The sequence below is a fragment of the Elephas maximus genome, chromosome 25 (assembly GCF_024166365.1).
Source record: "Elephas maximus indicus isolate mEleMax1 chromosome 25, mEleMax1 primary haplotype, whole genome shotgun sequence".
Taxonomy (NCBI): Eukaryota; Metazoa; Chordata; class Mammalia; order Proboscidea; family Elephantidae; genus Elephas; species Elephas maximus.
The window spans coordinates 59084599-59110710 of NC_064843.1; the positions used below are offsets into that span (position 1 = coordinate 59084599).

At 40.1% G+C, this 26112-nt stretch overlaps 1 protein-coding gene across 3 annotated transcripts in view; it reads right to left on the reverse strand.

The window, feature by feature from the left end:
- Positions 1-26112, reverse strand: part of DZANK1 (double zinc ribbon and ankyrin repeat domains 1) — a 117476-nt gene that overhangs the window by 55765 nt on the left and 35599 nt on the right. For all 3 annotated transcript variants that reach the window (XM_049869997.1, XM_049869995.1, XM_049869996.1), the window contains 5 exons: positions 20768-20885; positions 12770-12883; positions 11091-11183; positions 4048-4170; positions 3100-3264 (listed from right to left, as the gene is read on the reverse strand). In XM_049869997.1, coding sequence (XP_049725954.1) covers positions 3100-3264; positions 4048-4170; positions 11091-11183; positions 12770-12883; positions 20768-20885 — 613 coding nt within the window. The remainder of the gene's footprint in view (positions 1-3099; positions 3265-4047; positions 4171-11090; positions 11184-12769; positions 12884-20767; positions 20886-26112) is intronic.

Below are 26112 nucleotides of genomic sequence, written 5' to 3' on the forward strand. Positions count from 1 at the left end.
ATTTTCCAGCCCTTGCCTCATGTTCCTTACTTCTGTATTCACTAGAAACTTCCAATATGATCCATAAAGCCAGTCCCATTCCTGTGACGTTTATTATCTCAAATCCAGCAAATCACCTGATGTTCCCTGTCCTAAGTGAGGCCTGGAAGATATCAACCCTCTCAGCTCTACCCTTCAATGGAGCATAGACGCCACTCCCCATCCAGATTCACCCACTGGGCACCAACATTTTCTCTGAGATGCTCTCCTGCATCTGGACCTGGGGGCCTGGCAGGGATACCACGTAAGACTGTGTAGGTTGTGCACTGCACAAAGGAACCACATCTCAAGGGACATCATTCACATGGTGGACATCATATATTTTACATTTATTGGGACAATTTTCTGGTAGGTAAAAGAAAATGTCTAACAAATTAGTGTATTACGGTCAATTTCCAACAGATGGCGGTCAAGTGTCTAGAGGAAAGGGTACCTTTGTCTCATTAGCACAAAGGTGCATATGGGATAGCGGCAGTCCCTGAATCCATGAATCTTTCAACCTGGGCTAAGAAGACCATGTTGTTGTTGTTGTTGTTGTTAGGTGCCGTCGAGTCAATTCCGGCTTATAGCAACGCTATAAGACGGCGTAGAACTGCTCCACAGGGTTTCAAGGAGCAGCTGGTGGATCTAAACTGCCCTTGAGTTCCCTAAAAATGTATGCAAATGTCTAAATTCATGAAGGGTAAGGATCAGGGCAAAGCTGGTTCCTATAGGACAGAGGTCAGACACGCCTCTGCTTTCCAGCTTCTTCACCATTTCTGACACCAGCCATTCCCCCAAACACCACCATCTACTCTGAAGGGTTCGACGAATCACTGCAATGGCCACACAGAACTCACAGACCATACTCACAGTTATGTGATGTATTAAGAAAGTAACAGGCTACAACTTGGGATCAGTATCAACTTGGAAGTAACAGGAAAAAGTTGGAATCAGGATCAGGAAGTACATGGGTAAGGTCTAGAAGGCTCCCCTGAAGTGAAGAGCACATCCCTCCTTTCTTCAGTGCAGGACAGCATTCTCAGCTGCTCTCAGCTGTGCAAGCAGGCCCCTTCAGCCGTGCACGCCGACCTTCTCAGCCACGTAAGCAGGCCCCCTTGGTCATGCAGGTCCTTTCTAGGCTGTGCAGGCCTCCTTGCCTCTGGCCGCCCTGCCAGAAGCTGCTAACTGGACCAGCTCATAGTCAGTGTAACAGCTGGCTCAGCTGCTTCTCTTCCAGCAGCAGCTCTCTGCCATTGCTGCCAGCTCTGCCATAGGGTCCCTTCTGGGCCTCTTGCTGTCTTCACAGTTATAGTCCTTGACCCATATTATAGCTCTTTTAGGAAGTACTCCTCAAAGAAAACCCCGGGAAAAAACTGCTCCACTCCAGGCTCTTCTGGGTCTTGAAGTTGCCCCCTCGCCTCTAAAAACCTCTGTGGGCCCTCCCTCCTCTTCTCTTTATAAGCTTCATTGTAACTAGCCCACATGGCCCTCCGAGCAGGACCACAAACCGACCAATCCCCCTGGTGGACCGCCAAGTCGCTCCATCCTATGGGGTGGTTTTACACACCACCTTTTTGACTAGTAAACCAACCAATCCAGTTAAGGTGAGTAAAACAGACTAGTCACAGGGCAGGCTGTAGCATAAAACCAAATCCGCTGCTGTCAAGTCAGTTTCAAGTCACAGCATAGGGCCAGATGAAAGTATCAAACCATCGAGTTGTTTACAGTTTACCCTGAAATGGCAATTAACCTGGGAAATCCCCTGGTCAAAAATAACAAACCTTCTGGGACTGAAAACTACCTGAGAGCCCCTACCCCAAGTTGCTTCTCCAAAGATCTAGGGTTTAGCTGTTTTTCCAAACCGAGGCAAAAGTCCACATAAAAGAACTCATTTCAGCACTGTGCATATGCACTCTCTCTGATAATTATCACCCTTCAAATTCTTAAAATGAAGTGATAAGGAGAACCCTGAAAAATCTTTATCTAGCTTAGAAAAATTCACGAAAATACTAAGGAAAAGCCAGTTACAGCTTAAGTGCTGAAAAAAACCTTGTGAGGTTTTCCTCAAACTACGCCCAGCTGTTACAAACGGCAAAAGCAATCTTACATACCTGGTGAAGTCTTTCTAAAATATAAAAGAGCATGAGGAAAAGTTCTCAGAATGCTACAAAATAAGTTCAAGAGAAGGGAAGCACATTCCGTCCCACGTGTTTTGAATCTACTTCTCCCGAGAGACATGCCCCTTGCTTTGCAAATACAGTTGGACCTCAATCGACTACAGATAAATGCATATCCAGATTTTTGATTTCTGAAGAAATCATTCAGGTGTTTAAAATCTAAACCAGCTGAGTTTATTTACACACTTCATTGAAAGTCCACGTGAAAGATGTCAAAGAAAAAAATTAGTAACAAAAGAAAAAAATCTTACTCTGATTTTAAGGGTTTTTTTCTAACCTAGGAACTTATAAATATCTGACCTAAAATTGATCTTGCCTGCAGCTTCGCTGGCCCAAAGATGCTAAATCAACTTCGCAGCCTGGTTATAACAAACACTATAACAAGGAAAATAACAAAACCATTACCTTTATGATTTAAAAGACAGGAGGCTTAATTTAAATTTCAAACGGTCTCATGGCTATAGGTGGGTGGGTTGCCAAATTTTTAGCAGCCAGCCCAGAGACCACCTAGTAACCTGGTAACAGCTGACCTCAGTAAAAAGGGGAGGGCAGGGTTCAATCAGTCATGTTAAGATTAGCCAGTGGTTATCTTCTATTCTTCTCCCTCCTCTTCTCTTCATAAACTTCATTAGAACTAGCCCACATGGAGCCATTTTTTTTTTTTTATTGTTTTTAGATTCAGAATGGTCTCCTTATATGCATATAGAATAGCTACTTGGAATAACCCTTAAGTTTCAATTTCTTTGAGTTTTTTTGTTTGTTTGTTGTTTTAAACAATGGTCTAAGTGTTTTGGCTCTCTTTCCCAAGGAATCCCAAGGCCTGGGTTGATTCACAGAGTACACAAATTCAGGGTCACATTCTCTTCTAGGGCACTAGCTCTTACCATGGTGGAGGCCTCACCTTAGAAAAAGGGCAGAGTTCTCCAGTAGCTCGGGCCACGCTGTTTTCCAAGCTTAGTCTTGTCAAGGACTCCAAAGAAATGCCACAGGAGCCACAAAATCGAGCAGATGGGTAATTGCTAGCTCCACATTTAAGACAAACAGAATAGCAAGTGGAAATACCAGGCTAGAAGATAGGAAACATTTTCTATTTTTATGAATAATAATGATATTTTCCCATAGAATCATATTTTTCCCAAACCATATAAACTCTAGTCATAAATATAACATGCTCATACACTCTGACCCAGCAATTCCAACTTCTAGAATTTATTCTACATAGGGACAATACACAAAGAAGTATATTCAAGTCCATTCCCTGAAGCATCGTGCTATTGGAAGAAATAACTGGAAAAAACCTAAATGTCCAGAATATAGAACTGCCTAAGTCTATCATGGTGCATCCAGACAATGGAATATTATAAAGCCACTGAAAACAATGAGATTTTAAAAAGATATATTGCTAGGTGAAAATAACTGGATCAGTGTTCATATTAAGCTACCAGTTTACTGATAAATGCACGGATTATCTGAAGGACCACCACAAAAACTGGGTCACAGTGATTGCTTCCGGGAAGGGGAACTGTGGGCCTGGGATGAGAAGGGAGACGAACCCTTCATAGAGACCCTTTGCATTATTTGCATGGTACATATTTAGATAGCTTTTTTTTTTTTTTTTTAAAGAGGCCAGTAAGCAGACAATTCATAAAAGAAGAAATGCCAATAGTGTGAAAAGGTTCAACCTCAAAGGAATGCAAATCAAAACAATTATGAGAGACCATTCTCAAAGAGAATTCATTATGTCCAGATTCTTAGGTAAATAAGTAAGTCCCCAAATCTTCAAGGCCACAGAAGAGGACCTTGGATTTCTCTGGGGGAGTGGTGAGGTACTCAGTTCTAAGACACCCACCTTGGTTCCACACCAGTTGCAGAAGCAAGCCTCCCGGTGATTCTGGCGACCACATTTGGAACAGGAAAAGGTCTCTGCTTTCTGAGTGGATGGGGTAGTGGGTTTATCACCACTGCACATCGACTGGGGAACAAAACAGCATTTACAGGCAGGATCAATACTCTATTCTCCAATCTCCCCAATCCAAAAAGAACAAAATCCAAGTCAATGCAAGCCCCAGGAATATAGCAGCTTTTGCACAAATGGGTAAAATGATGGGTTTCATCAATTAATAAATTAGTTCCAAGAACACTCATTCCTTCACAGAGACTCAATAGAATTAGTGCCCCTCACAACTTGATATTCCTCAGCGTCTTTAATACCAAAGGTAGCACGTCTACTGTCCATTTAATATAAAAAGATTAGTAAGTAAAGGATGGAAAAACAGCTGAGTTCCAAAGGTTTCACAATTGAGGTTTATTTTCTATCCCTTAGTGTTCTGAGATTTTCTCATTCCTCAAACCTGGATGATAGCTGCTGCCACCTGATCACCTACTATGTGCAGGTACTACTCTGAGCATTGCGCCTGTTCCCTCACCTCAATCTGCACAACAAACCCGTGAGGCAGGTGCCATCATCATCCCCACTTTACTGAGAAGGAAAACTGAGGCACAGAGAGGATAAATTAAATTGGTGGCTAACCCAGTATTTGAATCCAGGCCATCTGACTCCAAAGCTTCTCTTATCCATGACTCTGTGCAGCCTCTTCAATACAATAGCTTCCTTACAGGACTGTTGAATGGTTTCAGATGACTAACGGCAACATGAAAGGAAGCTTAGAACAGGGCCAAAGTCCCTGTGTCAGTTTCCTATCCTTCCCATCTTGCTTTCTACTAGACCTTGATTTCTCTGAAGGAAAAGATTATAATTTCAAATTTTTTCCCACTAGTCCAACTTGGCATATGGGTGGAAGTGATTCAAATAGATATTGAATCAATAAATTAATTAAGAGTGTACTGGAGTCCTGGTGGCACAGTGGTTAAGAGCTAGGCTGCTAACCAAAAGGTCAGCAGTTCAAATCCACCAGCTGCTCCTTGGAAACCCCACGGGGCAGTTCTACTCTGTCCTATAAGGTCGCCATGAGTTGGAAATGACTTGACGGCAACGGGTTTGGTTTGGTTTTGTACTGTACATATTTCATGTGCAATTATAAGAATGTGCATACTGGGAAAAATATTTTCTAAGGAGAATTTTTTTCTCTCAAAGACGGATATTTTAGTTAACTTCATTTGTCTACCTATGTCCTATTTACTTCAGGGTCTGTTCTATTATCCTAAAACAGACATCTATCCAGAAAGAGACCAATCAGTCCCCATCATCCACCAAAACCCAAGAAAGGAGGGCCCTCTTTGTGTACCCTTACCCTCACCCCATTTCTGTGAAACTAGAAGGAGACCTTGGGATAAGTCAAAGGAAAAATCCTTTGCAAACTTTTGCTTCAGACATTACATTTTAATTTATCCTATTGTTAAATTAAGGTTTTAATATACAATTTTTGCTGACCTAGACTTCTAAATATAAACCTTCAGACCTTTCATTTACAGTTAGCTACAGCTGTTAACCAAAAAAGGCTGGCAGTCCGAATCCACCAGCTGCTCCTTGGAAACCCTAGGGGCAGTTCTACTCTGTCCTGTAGAGTCACCATGAGTCAGAATTGACTTGATGGTGACGGGTTTGGTTTTCGGTTTACGGTTCAAGTAGATTTTTAATACACTGCTTTAAAGAAAGAAAAGTCATCTTACCCCATCACATTAATGCTGCTAAACAAAGAAAAGACATAAAGCTATCAGACTGAACATGCACTGTTACTTCCACAGCACTTCATGATAAATACTCTCACTGTGACATCTAAACTCTGATGTACCATTCATAAAAATATAATTAAAAAAAAATAATGACTTCTAAGAATTGTTCCTAAAGCAGTTTTGCTGAGGGATGAGACCCAGCTATAATGATACAACTAACAGTTAATAACATCAATTTAAATTATTTTACTATTTATACCAGAAATCCAGCGGCCTGGGGAAAGGATATGTAAGAAAGTAAACCTTTTTCTTGGCAATTTCTTTAGGTTTATCAGCAAGGTTATTTCAAGAATTCCATAAGTGCCGCATTTTTCATTTTTTTATACTTTCTAAATCTCCCTATCTTTCTCTCTGGCATTGCCTTGAAATATTACAAAATGTAATCTCATGATGGGGAAGTGATATAAAGTCATAAACCACCTAAGTCAAACAGACAAACACAGTCGATCCTCATTATTCGTGAATTCTGTATTCATGAAGCCACCTCCTTGATAAAAATCATGGTGTATTTGGGGACGTTCCTTTTCCAAACATGCACAGAGCAGGAAAAGGTAAAACAAAGCTTGTTTGGTAGACACTGACTCAGTTTTTGCAAGGACATTATATAACCATAACTACCGTGACTAAGGACAATAGACTATATCACCAAAGATCACCCCGAAATTACATTAGATTTTATTTGGGAATATATTGTTTTCTTACTAAACTGGCCAACTCATTAGTATGTTTTTAGTCCCGGTCCTGAAAAATAAACACATATTATGTACCGGAATTAAAAAAAAAAAAAAAAAGCTAATCAGGCTTTCCTTGTGGCAATGATGGAGTAAGACTATACGGAAAAACTCCTGGACAGATTAAAAAAAAAAGAAAACTATAAAATCTGGAGGCACTGGGAATTGAACAGAGGCAGACAAGCCCTTTTACAAAAATAAAGTAAGGAGGAGGGGAGTTATTCCAAGTTAGCTTCTATCTTTGTGCTTTTAGCCTAGAGCAGTCTATGCAGTGCATGTAAAGTGAGAAAAACAGCAATATTTCTCACCAGGGGAACCAGAAAACTGAGGCTGGGGAATCTTTGGCTGCTGAGAAGGTAGAACTCCCAGAAAGAAAAGAAACAAAAAGGTTGTTATAGATTGAATTCTGTCCCCTACCCCCCAAAATGTGTGTCCACTTGTCTAGTCCATGATTCACCGTATTGTATAATCGTCCACCATTTTGTCATCTGATGTGATTTTCCTACGTGTTGTAAATTCTGCTTCTATGATATTAACGAGGCAGGCTTAGTGGCAGTTATGTTAATGAGGCAGGACTTATTCTACAAGATTAGGTTGTGTCTGAAGTCAATCTCTTTTGAGATACAGAAGAGAGAAGCAACCAGAGAGACATGGGGACATCATATCACCAAGAAAGCAGCGCTGGGAGCACAGCACGTCTTTTGGACCCAGGGTTCCTGTGCAGAGAAGCTCCTAGACCAGGGGAAGACTGATGACAATAATCTTCCTCCAGAGCTGACAGAGAAAGAAAGCCTTCCCCTGGAGCTGACACCCTGAATTTGGGCTTCTAGCCTACTAGAGTAAGAGAACAAACTTCTGTTTGTTGAAGCCATCCACCTGTGATATTTCTGTTATAGCAGCATTAGATAACTAAGACAGAGGGGATCCCCAAATTTTGTGTGCTCGTATTTCTTACTAAACGCTGAAATACACCTGTACAGAATAGATTCAAGGCAGCTCAGTTAAAGACAAAATATCTGAACACAGATCACACTTTCTACCCGTTATTCTAAAAATAAACCCCAGTTTTGGGTTCTTTGAATGTTAATTAATTTTAGGTTGTATCCTGGATATTATGAATATTAAGTTGTGGCACTTCTGGGTTCTGTCATTTTTCTCTGGTGAGTAATGGGTCTATATCCGAGAAACTTGACTATATGAAAAAGAATGTGGCATCAGGATTGGAGGAAGACTCATTAACAACCTGCAATATGCACATGACACAACCTTGCTTGCTGAAGGCGGAGAGGACTTGAAGCACTTACTGATGAAGATCAAAGACCACAGCCTTCAGTATGGATTACACCTCAACATAAAGAAAACAAAAATCCTCACAACTGGACCAATAAGCAACATCATAATAAACGGAAAAGAGATTGAAATTGTCAAGAATTACTTGACAATTTCAATCTCTTTTCCATTTATTATTACTCGAATCTACAATCAACACCCCTGGAAGCAGCAGTCAAGAAATCAAACGACACATTGCATTGGACAAATCTGCTGCAAAGGACCTCTTTAAAGTGGTAAAAAACAAAGATGCCACCTTGAAGACTGAAGTGTGCTTGAACCAAGCCATGGTGTTTTTTCAGTTGCATCACATGCATATGAAAGCTGGACAATGAATCAGGAAGACTAAAAAAGAACTGATGCCTTTGAATTATGGTGCTGGCAAATATACCATGGGCTGCCAGAAGAACAAACAAATCTATCTGGGAAGAAGTACAGCCAGAATGCTCCTCAGAAGGGAGGATGGAGAGACTTTGTCTCAAGTACTTTGGACATGTTATCAGGAGGGATCAGTCCCTGAAGAAGGACATCATGCTTAATAAAGGGTCAGTGAAAAACAGGAAGACCCTCAACGAGATGGACTGGCACAGTGTCTGCAACAATCGGCTCAAACATAGCAATAATTATGAGGATGGTGCAGGATCAGATAGTATTTCATTCTGTTGTACATGGGGTCTCTATGAGTTGGAACCGACTCAATGGCACCTAACAACAACAATATGCTTTGCTACGTATATTCTTAGTAACAAAATTAAAAAACTCCAATACGAAAACAAATATGGAATTTTAAAAAGCATTCAATTAACCCAAAAGGGCAATTTTGAACTGAATTATCATGAAAATATAACATATCTAAATTTGTGAGATGCTGCTAACATAGTTCTTAGAAATTCATATTCTGCTTATACTAGAAAAGAAAAAGCGCCCCGGTAGCACAATGGTTAAGTGCCTTGGCAGCTAACCAAAAGGTCAGAGGTTCAAACCCACCTGCTGCTCTGTGGGAGAGAAGACCTGGCAATCTGCTTCTACAAAGATTATAGCCTAGGAAACCCTATGGGGTAGTTCTACTCTGTCATATAGGGTCACTATGAGTTGGAACTGACTTGACAGCAATGATCACATCATTAGAAAAGAAAATTTTAAAATCAATGATCTGAGTTCTTACCATAAGAAATTGGAAAAAGGAAATCAAATTAAACCCAAAGCAAACAGAAGGAAATAATAAAAAGTAGAAATCAATGAAATAGGAGACAAACAAAAAATAGAGAAAAATCAATAAACCAGAAGCTGGTTCTTTGAAAAGATCAATAATTATTGGTAAGTCTCTAGATGGGCTGAAGAGAGAAAGAGAAATTACCAATGTCAAAAATGAAAGAGGGGATATTATTACAAACTCTACAGCTATTAAAATGATAAAAAATGATTATCATTAACAAAATGCCTGACACTACCAAACACTGGTGAAGTAGAGAAATTAGGACCCTCTAGAATTAAAAAAAAAAAATTTATTATTTTTTTTTAATTCTAGAGGGTCTTTTAGGGACCTAGAAATTAGGACCCGTAGAAATGCAAAATGGTGCAGCCGCTTCGGAAAACAGTATGGCTGAACTTGTAAATGTGAACTTCCAATATAAGCCTGCAATCTCATTCTTAGGTATTTACCCAAGAGAATGAAAATCATGTCCACACAAATACTCGTATGTGATTACCCATAGCAGCATTATTCATCATAGCCCAAAATGAAAACAACCCAAATGTCTATTAACTAGTGAATGGATAAACGAGTTGTGATACATTCATACTGTGGACTACTATTCAACAATCAAAATGAAATATTAACACATGTAACAACATCTCAAAAACATGCTAAGTGAAGGAAATCAAACACACTCCGTAAACGAGTGACAGAAGAGATCAGTGTATTCTGGGGCTAACTGATCAGGGGAGGGGCTCGTCTGCAAAGGGTCCTGAGAAAACTTTTTAGGCTAATAGTACTGTTCCATATCTTTACTGTGGTGGTAGTTATATGATTTATATATTACCAACATCCATTAAACTGCATAATTGAAATAGGTGAGTTTTATTATATATAAATTAATGTTTTTATGCAAATAACATGTGTCTTCTATGTTCGTTTGCCAACTGCAGCCCTTCCCCTCATGAGGTATTTTCATAAACACCGCTACATCAGTTTTTTATGTGTTGCTGCAAAAAAATTAGCACAGTGTATTTATGAAAATATCTCACCAGGGGAAGCCTCTGTTGGCAAACATAGAAGGCATACGTTATTTGCATAAAATTATGGTATATGCAATAAAGCTAGGAACAAAAGGAGTCTTTTCAAATCAGACAGTCTTAGGCTGTCGGTGATTAGAGACAATCTTGAAAGATATCTTGTCCAAATCCTCATTTGACACTGTGCTAACCATACTAATCATCACACATTTGTCCAGTTTCCCAAAGAATTTCTCAGGGATGACAGCAAATCCTTCACACAGTCTAAAATACATTTAGTAGCCCCAAAGAAGCAATTTTTTTTTCTTCTAAGTTGGCGAGTAAATGCCAACTTCTTTTCAGTAATGTTAGGCCAGGGGGAAAGTTGACCAGAAGTAATTTTAAAAGCCTCCTCTTCATTGGAAACAGTTTATAAACATAAATAGATCATCTAAGATGCACCCATGCACTATATTTAAATTGCACATACTCCTGCTCATTCATTCTAACACTCAGAATAGGCTGGCAGGAAACCCAAGATATGGGTGATCGCCATGATCTCAACATCAAAAAGCAGCACGCCTGCACGGTCAAAGAAGACATAACTGTAAATGTAATGTGATGGGTGGGCTCCCCACTGGCTACTGCCAGCTTCCCATGAAAATTATTGAACAAAATTGTAAGACATTGCCAAATTTATTCAATCTCCTTGAAGTCAAGACTTCGAAAACATTTTGTTTTGATAAATAAAGCCCTCTCCACATATGCAAATGTTGTTTTTAGTTTGCCAAGAGAAGCTTTTTGGTCTCTCACCACTGTTGCACTCTCTCACCCATCCCAGACTGTATTTCTTTCTGTTCAACATTTTTAACATTGAACATGTAGCATTCATTAAATGTAGGCTCTGCACAGGCAGTCAACCTACCTCGTGTGACGAAGGCAGGCCCCCCTCACAGGTAACACAGTATCTCAGGTGAGCAGGGTTCCCTGTGCCACAGGCTTGGCAGATTACCTTCTCCTGGAAAACAGAGAATCAGAAGTTCGTGTTGCTCTGAGCAAACAACTGTGCAAAGAAGTCATTAAGCCGTCTTTTCACCAATTGGCCAGCTACAGACTCTGTTATAACACCCAGATCCTGGAGTACTGGATTGATTTAGGACTTACTACAAATAAATAGTGGCTGACATAGCTTTAAAAAGAAACAAAAACGGAAATAAATAAACCAACTGAAAAACAACATTCATTTTGGCCTTGAAAGGCAAATTGAAAATTTTGCATTGACTGCGTGTGAGGTTTGTTTTTCTTAATGTGGAAAACCTGATTATCAGTAGGCTGTCTATTTCATGGTTTGAACAGTAAACAGAAGGGCCCAAGACCAGCAGCAGCCTAAGTATTTTCAAGTAGCCTGCTTCTTGGACTGGTGTTTACTCCCATACGACTTTATGTTAAACATGAATTTAGGTTTGCTCTATAGTTCCTCACTTAGAAATGGAAGGAGTGGAAAGATTGCCCTACAAAATGGTTTCTTACAAAGTTAAGCATAGGCATACCATTCGATCCAACAATTGTGCCTCTGGGTATTTACCCAAGTGAGATGAAAATGTATGTCAACAAACAAACATGCACTCAAATGTTTATAGCAGCTGTAGTCATAATTGGAAACCCTGATTGCATAGCGGTTAAGTGCTACAGCTGCTAACCAAAAGGTCAGCAGTTCGAATCCACCAGGCACTCCTTGGAAACTCTGTGGGGCAGTCTTACTCTCTCCTATAGGGGCGCTATGAGTCGGAATCGACTTGATGGCAACAAGTTTGGTGTTTTTGGTTTTATTCCTAATTGCCAAAAATTGGAAGCAACCAAGATGTCCTTCAGTAGGTGAATGGACAAGCAAACTGTGGTATGTATATCCACACAATGGAGTATTATTCAGAGAATAATAGAAATGAGCTATCAAGACATGAAAGAACCTTAAACGCATACTGCTAAGTCAAAGAAGCCAGTCTGAAAAGGCTAGATACTATGCAATTTCAACTACATTCTAGAAAAGGCAAAACTATGTTGTTGCTATTGGTTGCCGTGAAGTTGTCAGTCAATTCCAACTCATGGAAACCCTATAGATCAGTGGTTGCTAGGGGCTCAGGGGGAGGAAGGAACTGGTGGAGTCTAGGGCAGTTTTAGGGCAATGAAAATATTCTGTGTGATACTATAGTCAGGGACACATGACATTAAGCATTTTTAAAACCCATAAGCCTGTACAACACAAAAAATGAATTCTAATGTGAACCATGGACTCCATTTAATAATAACATATCAATACTGGTTCAGCAATTTTAACAAATGTACCAAATGTTAATAGGAGAAACAATATGCAGGGAGGAAGGAGTGAGAACTCTACTTTCTGCTCAATTTTTCTATAGACCTAAAACTGCTCTAAAAATAAAGTCTATTAAATTAAAAAAAAAAAGATGGGGGAATGGTAAGTGTAACCGTTCAAGTCAGGAACATGGAGCTAAATTTCAGTACAGAAAAAAGGAAGAAAGGAAAGGACGAGAGAGAGAAGGAGAGGGAGGGAGGGTGGGTGAGAGAGAAATTGCATTTGTTTACCTTCAAATGGAGACTGGCCTGTGGCTGCAGCTGCAGAGTGAGGGGGGCATCACACACCACACAGATGGAAGTGTTCATGGGTACCATGCTTCCACATTCCACACATAAGCCCATCTGCACAAAGGAAGAGGTCAGGTTTGTCTTCAGATGCAAAAACTGAAGATATAAGTAGATCTTAGAATGTAAGATTTAATTTACTTTTATAAAATAACCTTTAAAATAATTACTGGCATTATTATTTTATTCCTATTAAGAGTAAAAACATATTTCAGCATGATGGAGTAAGGAGGTCAACAAATCCTCTCCCCAGAAAACAATTTAAAAATTGGATAAAACTGTCAAAAAACAACCATTTCAGTATCCTAAAAGTTAGCCAAAGACATACAACAAATTGAAAAGTTTCTACAAACTACTAAATTTCAGATAAGAACACTTAGTCTCTGGTTCTTGCCTGGGCTGCTCCCATCCTCCCCTAACTTTATCAGCAGGTAGTTCCTCCAGGACAGGGCAGGCTGTGAAACCAGCAGTCTGTGACTGCTGATGTACAGGCTCACTTGATTTGGACCCTTGTTAGTTAAAGTGATGATCTCAGTACCAAATGTTAACAGGAGAAACAATATGCAGGGAGCAGGGAGTGAGAACTCTGTACTTTCTGCACAATTTTTCTATAAACCTAAAACTGCTCTAAAAATAAAGCCTATTAAATTAAAAAAAAAAAAAACACGGAGGACCAGTGCTTCCACTAGCTTGAGACTGTGGTCCTGTTTGGGCACAGGTGACCCTGGGCCTAAAAATAAAAACAAGAAAGAAAAAAGAAAAAGCTGACATCAGTGGCCAAAACGTTGCAGGAGAGACAGACATCCAAGCAAACAACAAAACAGAACAACGTTCAAAAGAAAAAGTCAGAATCCAGAGTTGCTAAAATATATCATTGAATATGTCCAGTATTCAAGAAAAAATAAGAAGACATACAAAAAACAAGAAAGTGTGATCTGTATTTGGGAGGGGAGAAACAGTCAATAGAAATTGTCTCTGAGTATCCCCAGATGTTGGATTTAGCATATAAAGACTTCAAGGCAGCTATTATAATAAAAATGTTCAGAAAACTAAAAGAAACCATGCTTAAAAACTTAAAGGAAAGTATGATGACAAAGATCCAACAAATATGTGTGGTTTTGGTTGTGGCTGTGGAGTCGATTCTGACTCGTGTGACTCCATATTACATAATCTCAGGAAAGAGGTAGAAATTAAAAAAAAAAAAAAAAAATTTAAGAGCCAAATTGAAACTCCGGAGTTGAAAAGTAAAAAACAAACAAAAACTGTAATAAAAAATTTGCCAGAGGGGTTCAACAGCAGATTGGAGATGACAGAAGAATCAGTAAACTTGACTATAATTCAACAGAAATTCCAATCTGACGAACAGAGAGAAAAAAGATTGAAAGTAAACAGACCATAAAAGGCCTATGAGACAAACCATGCCTACCAACATATATTTAGTAGATATCACAGAAGACGGGATAAAAGGGAAGAAAAGAATTTGAAGAAATAAAGGCTGGAAACTCCCCACATTTGATGTAAAACATTAATCTACAGATTCAATAAACTCAGCCAACCCCAAGAAAGATAAACACAAAGAGATTCACACTTAGACACATTACTGTCAAACTGCTGAATATCAAAGACAAAGAGAAAATATTGAAAGTAACAGGAGGAAAACTACTCACACATACACGGGGACAAGAATTTGATTGCCTTTTTTTATCAAAAACAATGGAGGCTAGAAAACGCCAGAATAGCATACTCAAAAGGTTGAAATAGAATTCTATAACCAAACAAGAATTCTATAACCAGCAAAATAACCCTTTAAAAATGAAGGTAAATAAACACATTCTCAGATAAACAAAGAGAGAAACTGCTTGCAGACCTTCCCTACAAGAAATATTAAAGAAGTCCTTCAAGGCTGAAAGGAAATGACATCAGATGATAACTTGAGTTCACAGGAAGAAATGAAGAGACCAGATGTAGTAAATATGTGGGTAAACACAAACAATGCTTTAAATATTTTTTCTCCTAATTTCTTTAAATGATAAAGTTTATGACATACATAGATATAATATCTACAATATATCTTACGTAAAAGATGAAGAAATGGGGACGAAAGGAGATATACTGGAGAAAAGTTTCCAATTAAATTAAATTGTTCTGAAATAGACTGTGATAAATTAAGGTGCATGCAATCCCTAGAGCAACATTTACAAAGTAACTTTTAAAAAACAGTAAAAAAAAAAAAAAAATTTATTGTGTACATAAGCCCTGCACATCAGCAGTCACAAAGCCTCTCCTGCCCTGGAGAAACTACCACACTAATAACTAATAACAGAGGAACTGAAACGGCACATTAAAAATTCTGTATTTAACACAAAGAAATCACGTAAAGTAGGAAAAGAAGCACAAAAAAGACCTGAGACAAATAGAAAACAAATAGCAAAATGGCATGTTTACCATACTAACAGCCCTATCAATAATGGCAGTAAGCGTAAATAGATGAAAGGACATACTCAAAAGGCAGAGATTGTCAGATTGGATAAAAATACACTGTCTACTAGAGACAAACTTTATATTCCATGATATAACTAGGTTGAAAGCAACAAAAAAAACCAAACCCAGTGCTGTCGAGTTGATTCCAGCTCATAGTGACCCTATAAGACAGAGTAAAACTGCCCCATAAAGTTTCCAAGGAGCGCCTGGCAGATTTGAACTGCCGACCCTTTGGTTAGCAGCCATACCACTTAACCACTACGCCACCAGGGTTTCCGGTTGAAAGCAAAGGCAGTGAAAAAGATACACAATGCAAACAGTGACCATAAGAAAGCTGCAGTGGCTATGTAAATATCATAGAAAATGGACTTTAAGAAATATTACTAGAGTCAAAGTGTGGCATTTTGTAATGATAAAAGGGAATAATCCCAAGAAGATATAGAAATTATAAATGCATACAAACCTAACAACATACCCCCCAAATACATGAAGCAAAAACTATGAGTTAGACTTCTGGTGAGACTATCACTTGACCACCATAAGCCCCAAATTTTACTGGTGGCATTTTGAGTCACCAAGAACTGCAGTCAATTCAGAATAAGTGTCTAGTAATCCCCTCGAAGTTTGGGCATTTCTTTTCCCCCAACGCACAGTCACTCTAGTAATGGCTATAAGTTCCTTTGGGAAAGGCTTAAAGGACAATTTATCATATGTACTTGCAATGCTGCAGGTCCTTCCTCAAGGAGACCCAATCTCCCATTTAATTAACGGGCTCTGTGAATTGACTTAGGTCTGGAAACTTGGTGAGAAACTGCGATGCTCCACTATGGTGACTCAAGTCATGTTTCTGGCTACAAGACCTACTGTTTTGTTTTGTGTTTATATAGATGGAGCAATACTCTAGTAGGCTGCCCATCTATTTAGTTCCTAGGAACACCACGATCAGATTCTGGTCACCCATACGTCACTGGTGCCCTTTAGGGTAGATGCATCCACCATGTCTTTGGCAGTTAAGTGCTGGCACTTGACATCTGCTACTCTCATCAACCCCACAGAAATCAGGGAGCCCACCTCAATGACGGCATTCCCTATTTCTGGCCTACAAAGGAAAGCAGCCACAGAGCTTTCAAAGGGTGTAGGCGCTCCCCTCACTAATTTATTCCTCATTGTCTTAGTAAAGGAAGTGTCTTATGGGCCTTCTTGTGGAATGTAGTTAGGGACTGGCAGTGCAGGATAAGCATTAAGTCTACTCTAACAGTCCCACCTTCCTAAGCCTTTGGACTCCCTCCTCCATGTGATGCAGGGAAGCTCTGGTATCTGAATATCATTAAACATAGGCCACTATTCAGTCCAGATTTTAGTCAACCAACCAAGTAACCTGTTACAGCCACTTTCTGCTACATTAGCTAACATATTCAATCCAGAATCTCCAGAAGGTACACATGTATCAGTGAATTTGGCTCCATTTAGTATTATATTCTGCCCTCTTTGGTTAAAATCTACTCCTCGGTTAAAATATATATTAGCAAAATCTTCCTCTTCTTTTGGTACGTAAGCTATTTCCTCCTGGACCATAGCGTACACCTAGAGCATGCTGGGGCTGAATCCTAGTTATGCTCGGGGATGGTAATGGCGGATCTTGAGGAGAATGAGCACCCCTTTCAAGGCATCTGCCCCAGGGGAGGTTATCACAGAGAACTCAAGAAAAAGAAGACTAGGGTTCTCAGACAGGAGGGCAAGCTACTTCCACCGGCAAAGGAGTCTCAAATGACTTAAAGGGTCAAGATTGTCAGTTTCATCTGGGTCCAGCCAGATATCTCCATTCCAAGTGTCAGGATCTTCTCACAATAACGCTCTAATTTTCACATAAGAAATTTGGTGATAAGGTAAATTCAGCTGATACTATAAATCCTTAACATACACAATTAAATTTTGTGTCTGCTTTCAGTAATACAACCCTGGAGCTACAAAAAACAGACTCTTTTTGGGTTCTTATGGAAGCTGTCTGACTCTCAGACCATGAATAAAGGTCCTGAGATTGTCATTTTCTTTATGAAAATGCTCCAGTGTACCCAAGAAAACACTTCCCACACCACAGCCATCATTAGTGCCAAACCGTCAAGTGCAGCAGCTACTTGGTCTCCCAACACACTTGCTTCTGTTGCCACCTCATCACAATCATTCATAGGTGATAGCTTGATTAACTGGGATGCTACTTCATGCCCTGGATTACTAGTATCCCATTTCCCACTGGCAAAGACTCAGCGCTGCTCTCGATCAAAGGGCAAGACCAAACTGCTTTCAAAATCCTATCTATTTCCTAGGACCACTCCTGATACCAGTCCTCTACCTGTCAGATTCTGATCAGTAGACAAAAATCACATAGTAATTTGAACAGGAGAAGTTTAATATAAATAATTATTGACTATGAACAGGGCATTAACAACTTAAGGGTAATGCAGATTCTAAAGAATGCAGGAATACCAAATAAGAGGATCACTGGTTGGTGGAGCAGTTCACTGAGGTGACACAGCCCAGGGCAGCAAGCAAAACATTTGCCCAATGAGGTCCAATAAACCAGAAAAATAAAACCAAACCTGTGGCTGTCAAGTCGATTCCAACTCATAGCGACCCTATAGGACAGAGCATAACTGCCCCATAGGGTTTCCAAGGCTGTAAATCCTTATGGAGTAGAGTGTCACACCTTTCTCCTACAGAGCAGTTGGTGGGTTTGAACTGATGACCTATCAGTTAGCAGCGAAGTGCTTAACCGCTGCACCATCAGGGCTCCTAGGGTCCAGTGAAACTTGTCAGGAAATCTCCCTCTGGGGTGCTGGAAGAACGAAAGCTACCTGCGGGAATGTTGCTGAAACTTGCTAGGAAGACACTCATTCAGGTGTCTAAGAAACCATCTGGGAAGCTGGCTGGGGTACCAGTAGAACTCACTGAGAAGTTATCCCTGGAAATGCCACTAAAATTTACTGGGGTTCAGCGCAACTGGGTGTCCTCCAGATTAGCTGAGCACCCAGGAGCAAAAGGAGAGGAAGGCGAGAAGCCCATTGCTCATTCAGTGTTTCTCCAGCAGTAGTGTACCTCTACTGATAAAAACAACATCAAGTCAGCTGCCCAATGAGAAATGTTTAAAGGGTCCTGCCCCAGGCAGGGCAATAAAGGGTAGATTTGGAGCTGAGAGGCACACCTCCGTATCTTCCTACTAAGATCTTGAGTGTCTTGGGTCTAGGAGTAGGATCATACCCCTCTGAATCCCAGTGGCTCAGCTGAGAGCAGGACATAGCAAGAACTCAGTAAATGGTTGTTAGTTCAAATTAAAAAGCTGTTTATATATCATAGCATGTTACACTAACATAAATAAACGTAATTATGGGGGCAATAGAGATATTTCAAAGCTCATCATTTTAAATATTTATAATCTACAACAACATTTTCTTCCTGTAAAAACAACGTAAGTTCTAAAAATCTTTTTCCAGGCATTGGAAAATAACTTTGACATTGTTATTGTTAGTTGCCATTGGGTTGATTCTGGCTCATGGATGTGTGCAGAGTAGAACTGCTCCACAGGGTTTTCAAGGCTGTGATCTTTTGGAACCAGACTACCAAGCCTGTCTTCCAAGGCACCTCTGGGTGGGTTCGAGCTGCCAACCTTTTGCTAGTAACTGCATACTTAACTGTTTGCGCCATCCAGCCACCTTAACTTTGACATTACATCAATGAAAATAAGCAGGGAAAAGTCAAACTAATGAGACCCACTCATATTTTCTGTAGTATCTTCTTCAAGGAGATCAAAGGATATCATAGAAGTCAACAAAATTAACTTCTATGCCAATCTTGAGCAACACATTGGAGGAAGATAAAAAAACATCTATTTAGTATAATATCTGACCGCTTGTTTGACAGTATAAATCAATTCTAAAACTCTGGACTTTGAACTCATTGAATTAGTGATTTTTTCCTTAGTGATTATCTTTTTAAAGACAGTCATTTTTCAATCAATATCACAGATCCTTTTATTTCATTTTCATAAACCCCAATCCAAAAAACCCAAAAATGTCAAGTGCATAAAAAATGAACATGTTTTGGTGAAAGTTTTGAGTTTCAGCAAGCCAAATGCATTTTCTAAGTTATAATATTCGTGGTAGGGCGATATCAATTATTACCTACACTTATTCAGCCAAAGCTTCTTAATAGATATACCGATCAATCTATAGTTTATACAAACAGCTTCTTTGCACATAATAATGTATCTTATGGATATATAGACTGTAATTAGTACTTCTCTCCATTTATTTCTAGAATGTATCTCCTTACTATACCTTGGTTATGAACCAAAACCAAAAAACCAAACCCATTGCCATCAAGTTGATTCAGACTCATAGCGACCCTACAGGACAGAGTAGAACTGCTCCACAGAGTTATGAACAGAAATATCAAATGGGTAGGAAATGAGTAGGAAATATTTACCCATGCATGCATGCCTCATTAAAACAAGAAGATTTCAACCTTTTTTCTGAGTCCATGCTTCTGCAAGGCTATACAAAAAAAATGGCACTGCAAATACATTTTTCCATTCCTAAGTTGGAATCTGGATCAGAAGAAATTAATCTACCAGTATTTGTGTTTTGCATGTGCCAGACACTGTGCTGGATGACACCTCAACATAAAGAAAACAAAAATCCTCACGACTGGCCCAACAAGCAACATCATGATAAATGGGGAAAAGGCTGAAATTGTCAAGGATCTCATTTTGCTCGGATCCACAATTAACACCCGCGGAAGCAGCAGTCAAGAAATCAAAAGATGCGTTGCATTGGGCAAATCTGCTGCAAAAGATCTCTTTAAAGTGTTGAATAGCAAAGATGTCACCTTGAGGACTAAGATGCGCCTGACCCAAGCCAGGGTCTTTTCAATCGCTTCCTATGCATGTGAAAGCTGGGTGATGAATAAAGAAGACCAAAGAAGAACTTTGAATTGTGATGTTGCAGAGGAACACTGAATATACCATGGACTGCCAAAAGAATAAACAAATCTGTCTCGGAAGAACTACAGCCAGAATGCTCCTTAGAGGCAAGGATGATGAAACTATGTCTCACATACTTTGGACATGTTGTCAGGAGGGAGCAGTCCCTGGAGAAGGACATCATGCTTGGTAAAGTAGAGGGTCAGTAAAGAAGAGGAAGACCCTCAATGAGAGGGACTGACACAGTGGCTGCAACAATGGGCTTAAGCATAACAATGACTGTCAGGATGGCGCAGGACCAGGCAGTGTTTGGTTCTGTTATACACAGGGTCACTATGAGTCAGAACCGATTTGATGGCACCTAACAACAACAACAACAACAACAACAACAACAACAACAACAACAACAACAAGACACTGTGCTACTGCTGCAAATAAAGATCAGATAAACCATTGAAAGATGTCGTAAGGATCCTGCTGCTCACCTGAGCTCCTTCCGGAGGTGGGAGACGGCAGCCAGATATGGGCGGGACAGGAGAGCCACATTCTTGACAGAAGCGAGCAAAAGGGTCAGATGGACGAGGGGCCAGGCAGTGGGCACACCTACAACAAAACAGATTCCTGATTGGCCATGTTCTAATGGGTCCACATTACAAAGACTAGTGAGAACCTAAAAGTGTTCAAACATTTTAAAAAACAAAACAAAAGGCAGTCCACTCACAAAGGCTATGGAACTAGTTTAAGGCAGGAAATGCTTCTCTAGGTCATTTTATTACTGAACAGCCTCACAGCTGGAATCATGTTGCCCATCACCTGTAGTATGGGCCCATCCCACTTCCTGACTGGAGCAGGAAGTTATCAGTAACCCTGACCCCATGTCTTAGGGGGGGTCTGGCTCATCCTATCACATTAGATTTGGTATGTGTGAGGATGCACCCTGAGAATTCCAGCAATTTATACACTGCACTTTTCTAACTTTCTGCCTGACAGTAGAACCCAGTATGAGTGGCAGATCATTTTGTCTGACACTCTGGAGGCTTGATGTCACTCAATCTGTGCTTTTGTCTTTGCCCAGGAATATCTGGCCCCCTTTCATAGGTAGTTGGAGCCCAATCATTTAGCCTCCAGCTGCTTATCTGAGTTCTGACTATCAGCCAATGTGAATGGATTCCTCGATTGGTTTTCCTGTAAATAACATTGTGGTTTTTTTTTTTTTAACCTGTGCTTTTCTAGGCAGGTCGGGCCCCTTATTCTGTGATTTAGCTATTTGAACTGCTCCTCAGCTCCTATTATGTTTGGATACCGTGCACTGGATTGTGTGGTTGCCTATACCAGTCTCCACCATGGCCTCCCAACCACCACCAGCCTTCATAGTTGAGTTCACTTCCCATACTCTTTATCCCATTCTGTCCTTCTTCACCAGACCATATTACCAAGGTTTCAGCATGCCTCCTTCCTGGACCCACCAGGGCAAAAACAGACTCTTCCTTTCTACTCCCAAAGCTCATGAAGTGTTGCTCAACAGTCCAAGGAATAACCTATCTCATTGTTCTTATTTTTCCATTCGTTCAACAAACCCCTGTGGATCTAAGTGTCAGTCAGCTCTGAGGAAAGCAGAGGATGAAAAGAGATTTAATACCTTCTCTGGGATAGCTCAGATTGGTGGGACCATAACCATGGAAAACATGTTGCAAAACACCATGATAAATATTAAGACAGGTGTTAAAATATACTATGAATACCAAAAGGATGGTAAAGGATAGAGAAACTTCAGAAAAGACATGGCATAAGCTAGGCATTAAAGTATGAATAAAGAGTTTGCTGGAAGGTAAAAGGGATAGATGGAATTCAACCCATGGAAAACAGTAGGGAAAGTGGCTTGAAGCAAGAACGTTGGGGAAGTTCTAAGCAGCCTGAGGGATTTCTCCTTCCAGGTAAGATGAGTAAAAGGGACCAGATTTACTCTCCCACCTGAAACAACAACAAAAGCAAGAACCACAAAAATATTTTAAAAACAGCTTTCGGACACTGAACGAAGGCAGCGCAGGACAGTGAATCACGAGAAAGAGGAAACAGCCAACATGAGTCAGATAGTCATGCTGCTTATTGTGAGAAGTTTTGGGGTACAGAGATGAGGAGCTCTGAGTTGAGGACACAGAGCTGGGAATCCAAGGAGGTCGAAGCAGATAGATTTTTTTCAGGAAAGAATACCAGAGTAGGGCTACAAAAAGAGCATCAGAAATCTGCAGAGGGTCACCCTCCTGTCTGAACCGGGTACTGATCAGTGCACGTGTGTGAAAAAACTACTCAAGGCCAGAAAGCAATCACCAAACGGGAACAAAGGAAACGACCCCAAAGCTCACTTAGAGCTGGGAAGTTTATGTTCGCATGAGCCAAAGTGGAAAGACAAGGGCAATGGGTATAGTCAGAAGGGCACTTTTTTTCCCAGTAAATATGCTGCCTTGGTTCCACTGTTATGGATTAATTGTGTCCCCCTGAAATTTGTGTGTCAACTTGGTTAGTCCATGATTCCCAGTATTGTGTGACTGTCCACCATTTTGTTATCTGATATGATTTTCCTATTGTTGTATATCCTACCTTTATGATGTTAATGAGGCGGGACTCAATCTACAACATTAAGTTGTGTCTTAAGTCAATCTCTTTTGAGATATAAAAGGGAATTGAGCAGAGAGACAGGGGCACCTCATACCACCAAGAAACAAGAACCAGGAAAATGACGCATCCTTTGGACCTGGGGTCCCTGTGCTGAGAACCTCCTCGGCCAGGGAAGATTGATGACAAGGACCCTTCCCCAGAGCCGACAGAGAAAGAAAGTCTTCCCCTGGAGCTGGTACCCTGAATTCAGACTTCTAGCCTCCTAGACTGTGAAAGAATAATTTCACTTTGTTAAAGCCAACCACTTTGTGGCATTTCTGTTATAGTGGCACCAGATAACCAAGACACCCATCTAACAAAGCATAAAAGCAACCTTGAAAGAATCAAACTGTTTCCAAGTAACTTAAGTGCATTCCAAACAAACCTCACATATCGTTGCAGGAATAGGAAAGTACACAAGACCTACCTAGGTAAAATTCCCAGTGTCTGGCATCCAATCAAAACTTACCAGGCAAGCAAAGGAACAGAAAATTACAACCCATAATGAGAAGAAAAATCCATCAGTAAAAACAGAACCAAAAATGTCAAAGGTAAAAGAATTAGTAGACAAGGATATTAACAGTTATAACTATATTCCATACCTTCAAGAAGGCAAAGTAAAGTATGAGCATGTTAAGGAGAGGCATGAAGGATATAAAAAAAAAAAAAAAAAAATTGAAGTTGTACACATTAAAAAAAAAAAAAACCATGTCTGAGATGAAAAATATACTGCATGGAGCACTGTTTACAATAGCAAAAAGATGGAAGCAACCAAAGTGTCCATCAATGAATAAATGGATAAATAAATTATGGTACATTCACACAATGGAATACTACACATCGATTAAGAACAATGATGAATCGGTGAAACATTTCATAACATGGAGGAATCTGGAAGGCATTATGCTGAGTGAAATTAGTCAGTTCCAAAAGGAAAAATATTGTATGAGACCACTAATATAAGAATTCAAGAAATAGTTTAAACAGACAAGAAAATATTCTTTGACGGTTACAAGAGTGGGGAGGGAAGGAGGCAGAGGGGTATTCATTAATTAGATAGTAGACAAGAACTAGTTTAGGTGAAGGGAAAGACAACACAATACAGGAGAGGTCAGCACAACTGGACTAAGCCAAAAGCAAAGAAGTTTCCTGAATAAACCAAACGCTTCCAAGGCCAGGGTAGCAGGCATGGGGGCTTAGGGACCATGGTTTCAGGGGACATCTAGGTCAATTGGCATAATAATATCTATTAAGAAAACACTCTGCATCCCACTTTGGAGAGTGGCATCTGGGGTCTTAAACGCTAGCAAGCAGCCATTTAAGATGCATCAGTCGGTCTCAGCCCACCTGGAGCAAAGGAGAATGAAGAACACCACAGACACATGGTAATTGTGACCCAAGAGAGAGAAATGGCCATATAAATCAGACACTACATCAGCCTAAGACCAGAACTAGATGGTGCCTGGCTACAACTGATGACTGCCTTGACAGGGAACACAACAGAGAATCCCTGAAGAACCAGGAGAGCAGTGGGATGCAGACCTCAAATTCTCATAAAAAGACCAGACTTAATGTCCCCGGAGGTTATGGTTCCCAGACCTTCTGTTAGCCCAAGACTGAGCCACTCCCAAAGCCAACTCTCCAGACAGGGATTGGACTGGACTATAAGATAGAAAATGATACTGGTGAGGAGTGAGCTTCTTGGTTCAAGTAGACACATGAGACTATGTGGTCAGCTCCTGTCTGGAGGAGACATGAGAGGGCAGAGGTGGGCAGAAGCTGGATGAATGGACACAGAAATATAAGATTAGAGAGAAGGAGTATGCTGTCTCATTGGGGGAGAGCAACTAATTTTTTATTAGCAAGGTGTATATAAATTTTTGTATGAGAGACTGACTTGATTTGTAAACTTTCACTTAAAGCACAATAAAAATTTTTTAAAAAATACACTGTATGGGATTAACAACTGATGAGACATGGCAGAATGACAGATGAGTGAACCTGAAGCATAACAATAGAAACCCCTCAAAATGAAACAGAGAAAAGAGACTGAAAAAAAAAAAATGATCAGAGTATCAGTACGCTGTGGGAAAACTTAAAGCAGCCTTCTATACATCTAATTGGAGTTCCTAAGGAAGAGGACAAAGAAAGGGGAACAGAAAAATATTTGAAGAAAAAATAATGAACAAAAAATTTCCAAATTTGGTCAAAATTATGAGCCCACAGATGCAAAAAGCTCAATGAACTCCAAGCACAAAAAATATAAAGAAAACTACGCCATGGCATATCATAAGCAAATTGCCTAAAACCAGTAATAAAGTAACACAAGAGGGCTTAAGTGTTGTTGTATGCTGTCTAGCTGATTCCAACTCGTAGCAATCCTATAGGACAAAATAGAACTTTCCCATAGGGTTTCCTAGGCAGAAATCTTTACAGGAGCAGATCACTAGGTCTTCTATTCCATGGAGCCACTGGTAGATTTGAACCACCGACCTTTCAGTTAGCAGCTGAGCACTATTAGGATTCCTAGGGGTAAAGATGGAAACCCTGGTGGCGTAGTAGTTAAGTGCTACAGCTGCTAACCAAGAGGTCGGCAATTTGAATCCACCAGGCATTCCTTGGAAACTCTACGGGGCAGCCCTACTCTGTCCCTCAGGGTTGCTATGAGTCGGAATCGACTCAACGGCAGGGGGTTTAGGAATAAAGATAAAATCTTTTTTTTTTTTTTAATAGTGCTTTAGGTGAAGGTTTACAGAGCAAATTAGTTTCTCATTAAACAATTAATATATACATTATTTTGTGACATTGGTTACCAACCCTGTGACATGTCAACGCTGTCCCCTTTTCAATCTTGGGTTCCCCATTTCCATTCATCTAGCTTTCCTGTCACCTCCTGCCCTCTCGTCCTTGCCTCTGAGCTGGTGTGCTCATTTAGTCTTGTATACATGGTTGAACAACATGTATTACTGTTTGTTTTATATGCCTGTCTAATCTTTGGCTGAAGGGTGAACTTCAGGAGTGACTTCAGTACTGAGTTAAAAGGGTGTCTGGGGGCCATACTCTCAAGGTTTCTCCAGTCTCTGTTAGTCTAGTAAGTCTGTTTTTTTTTTTTTTTTTTTTTAGTGAATTTAAATTTTGTTCTACGTTTCTCTCCAGCTCTGTCCGGGACCCTCTA